This window comes from Gastrolobium bilobum, unplaced genomic scaffold (genome assembly GCF_033153095.1).
Source record: "Gastrolobium bilobum isolate Gb01-03AN ecotype WA unplaced genomic scaffold, APGP_CSIRO_Gbil_v1 utg35740, whole genome shotgun sequence".
NCBI classification, from domain to species: Eukaryota; Viridiplantae; Streptophyta; class Magnoliopsida; order Fabales; family Fabaceae; genus Gastrolobium; species Gastrolobium bilobum.
Window position 1 is genome coordinate 1 of NW_026895866.1, and position 3395 is coordinate 3395.

At 39.8% G+C, this 3395-nt stretch overlaps 1 protein-coding gene and 1 non-coding gene across 2 annotated transcripts; one reads left to right on the forward strand and one right to left on the reverse strand.

Moving 5' to 3' along the window:
• Positions 1-222: 222 nt before the first annotated feature.
• LOC133296491 (small nucleolar RNA R71) lies at positions 223-329 on the reverse strand. Its single transcript, XR_009749512.1, has one exon. It is a non-coding gene; the product is annotated as a small nucleolar RNA R71 (small nucleolar RNA).
• A 6-nt stretch (positions 330-335) lies between these two features.
• LOC133296490 (uncharacterized) lies at positions 336-3164 on the forward strand. Its single transcript, XM_061495488.1, has 4 exons — positions 336-672; positions 871-1178; positions 1230-2043; positions 3103-3164. The coding sequence occupies exons 1-4, from the start codon at positions 336-338 to the stop codon at positions 3162-3164; spliced, it is 1521 nt and encodes a 506-aa protein (XP_061351472.1).
• Positions 3165-3395: the final 231 nt, after the last annotated feature.

A 3395-nucleotide genomic window follows, 5' to 3' on the forward strand; every position in this document is an offset into this window, starting at 1 on the left:
ACGGAAGACCCTTACATCCATCTGGAAAACTTCTTGCTATATTGTGATACCTTTAAGATGAATGGGGTGTCTCGGGATGCTATTTTGCTCAGGTTGTTCACATGTTCACTTAAAGATGAAGCAAGAGGATGGTTGCAATCGTTACCTCAAGGAAGCATCACTCACTGGGACGACTTGGCAACCAAATTTTTGGACAAATTTTTCTCATCTTCGAAAATGGCAAAGCTCAAGGCGGATATCACTTCTTTTGAACAAAAAGGAAGTGAATCTCTATATGAAGCATGAGAAAGATTCAAAGGACTACTCAGGAAGTGTCCCCAACATGGCATTGAAGCATGGGAACAAGCGAGAACTTTCTCCAAGGGATGACGCCCAACACAAGGACATTGGTGAATGCTGCATCAGGAGGGTCCTTAAAAACAAAAACTCCAGAGGAAGCTTTAGAATTGCTAGAATCTCTAGCCTCTCAAGAGTACGATAATGCTCCAGTACCACAGAGAAGAGCGGGGATAATGAAGCTTGATGGTTGTGATGCCATCTTGGCTCAGAATGAGCAGATTTTACAATCCAATAAGAAACAGCAACAACAGCTAGATGCTCTCGCAAAACAATTTTCTGAATTTCAAGTTTCTTCTGTTAATACTCCTGCTATCATTTGTGATATTTGTGCAGGTACTCATGCTACTGAAGACTGCCAGGCACCCGAAACTGCAGATGTTAATGGAATTTGGCATGATCAAAAAGCTCCATATAATCCAGGGAGGAACCAATACGGCAATAATCAAAATCAAGGGTGGAGAAATAAAAATCAAAATCAACACCCAGGATTTAGTTACAGTTCGAACCATCAGCTGAATCCTCCTATGCCAGTGCAACAGCAACCTCCACAACAATCAGAATGGGAAAAGGCCTTTGCACAACTATCCAAGACCACATCAGACTACATTCAAAGTTCCAATAATTTCAGAGAGGACACTTCAACCTTTATGCAAGAGACAAGGGCCTCATTCCGGAATCAAGAAGCTTCTATCCGGAATCTTGAAACTCAGATTGGCCAGCTATCAAAGCAGTTCACTGAAAGAGTTCAAGGAACTTTTCCAGGTAACACTATTCCAAATCCAAGTAGGGAACACTGCAATGCGATTACTACTATGAGTGAGAAAGCCATTGAACCTGTGGTAAAGCCTTCAGTTGAGAAAAAGAAAGATGATGAACTTGCAACTGAAAAGGAAAAAGAAAAGGAAGTTGCCAAAGAATTTGCTGCAGAGAAAACTGTTCCTGAAAAGAAAGAGTTCAAATGGGAGAAAAAGAAAGCTCAAGAAAGGCAAGAAAAGCCATTGGAGCTCTCACCTTATGCAAAGATTCCATATCCGCAGAGGTTCAGAGAGGAAATCAAAAAGCAGCAGTATTCCAAGTTCCTTGACATTTTCAAGAAGCTGCAAATCAATATCCCGTTTACTGAAGCCTTGGAGAACATGCCCAATTACGCAAAGTTCATGAAAGATCTTCTATCACGAAAGCGTAAGCTACAAGAATGTGAGACGGTGACGCTGACAGAGGAATGCAGTGCCATTATCCAGAAAAAGTTGCCTCCAAAGCTTAAAGATCCAGGAAGATTCAGCATTCCATGCAACATAGGCAATATGGAAGTGAAAAATGTTCTATGTGATCTCGGTGCCAGCATCAACGTGATGCCACTATTTATGATGAAGAAACTGGGGATCACTGAAGTAAGGCCAACCAAGACAATAGTGCAACTGGCTGACCGCTCTACAAAGCAAGCTTATGGCATTATTGAGGACATACTGGTAAAGGTTGACAAATTCATCATTCCTGTTGATTTTGTCATCCTTGATATAGAGGAAAATTCTACTATTCCTATGATCTTCGGAAGACCTTTCTTGGCAACCTTAGGAGCGCTGATTGATGTACCGAAAGGCGAGTTGATCTTACGGGTAGACGGGGAGCAAGCAATTTTCAAGTTCTTTGATAAAGAAGTCCCTTCACCTATAATTCAACTGCAAGATCAAGTCTACTATATTAGTGAAAAGAAAGGAGAAGAAGAGCACAAAGAGAATTCTTCTCAAGAAAGTAAGCCAAAGGTTAAAATGGAGAAGCTCAGGAGCAAGGGAAAGCACGTAAACACCAAATTCAAAGCTATTGAGCCTACTGCATCTCACTCATATGCACAAGAGTACTATGGGAGGACACCATTTCTGAATGATGGAGCTTGGTCATCACCAAGCCCATGCTTTGAGCCACCATGAACGTAAAAGAGGTACGTCAGGCTCGTGACGTAAAACAAGCGCTTGTGGGAAGCAACCCAGCTATATTTTTATTTTCCAACATTTTAGTATTTAGTAATTTAATTTTAGTTTAGCTTATTTTAATTATTCTTAGCATAGTTTATTTTAGTCATATCATAAAAATCAAAAAAAATAAAAACATTGAGGTTAATGATCAAATTCTGTTGAGATGGACTTTCAGGTGTAAGTGGGATTAAAGGATACACAGGTACGCAACTCTTATTCATTTATATGTTTTGTGTATGATACTGAGCAGAATTATTGAGGTGGAAGAATACACAGTAGAGATGAATGCAAGGAATAGGAAAATATGGAGAAATTTTTTTTTAAGTATTGAGAGCTTAAGCCCTTAAAGGAGGCTTAAGCCCCCAAAAGTGAAATTTCTCTCGGCCCTAGCGCGCTTAAGCTCTCCAAATCGCGCTTAAGCGCGCTCCACGATTGAAAAAACCCATACAAAGAGCGCGCTTAAGCCCCCAAGGGGAAGCTTAAGCGCGATAAACAATAAAAAGTGACCATAACCCACTGCCTCTCCGCGCTTAAGCGCGAGAGAGGAAGCTTAAGCGCGCTAAATAAATTTTTATCCATTTCTCACTGCCTCAGCGCGCTTAAGCTCGAATCACTGCGCTTAAGCGCGCTCATCTTTGACATTATGCATACTGTTAAAGTATTTCAGTTCCATATACTCATTATTATTTTCAGATGCATCTGAATATAAATCTGGGAATTATTATGTGGAAATTGCACTAACTTTGCAAACATGCTGGATACTCGAATACTAATGCTGATATGGTTGCAGACACTACTCAGGATGCTGATAGAAATGATATTGCACCCACTACTGAAATTGATGAGGATTGACCATTGTCTCAATGTTTAGATTTTTTTTCTTTTGTTGATTTTAGTGCATGTTGACATGAGATGTATATTGAGACTGATCCTGACATGACTGATTTTTTTGGATATATGACATGCTGACGTAGTTTCTTTATTTGTGACATGTGTGCAGAGTACAGTATCATTTTTTTCTGATATCTTGCTTAGGATTCTTTTTAGATTTAAATTTATTGCTGAGGACAGCAAGATTTAAAT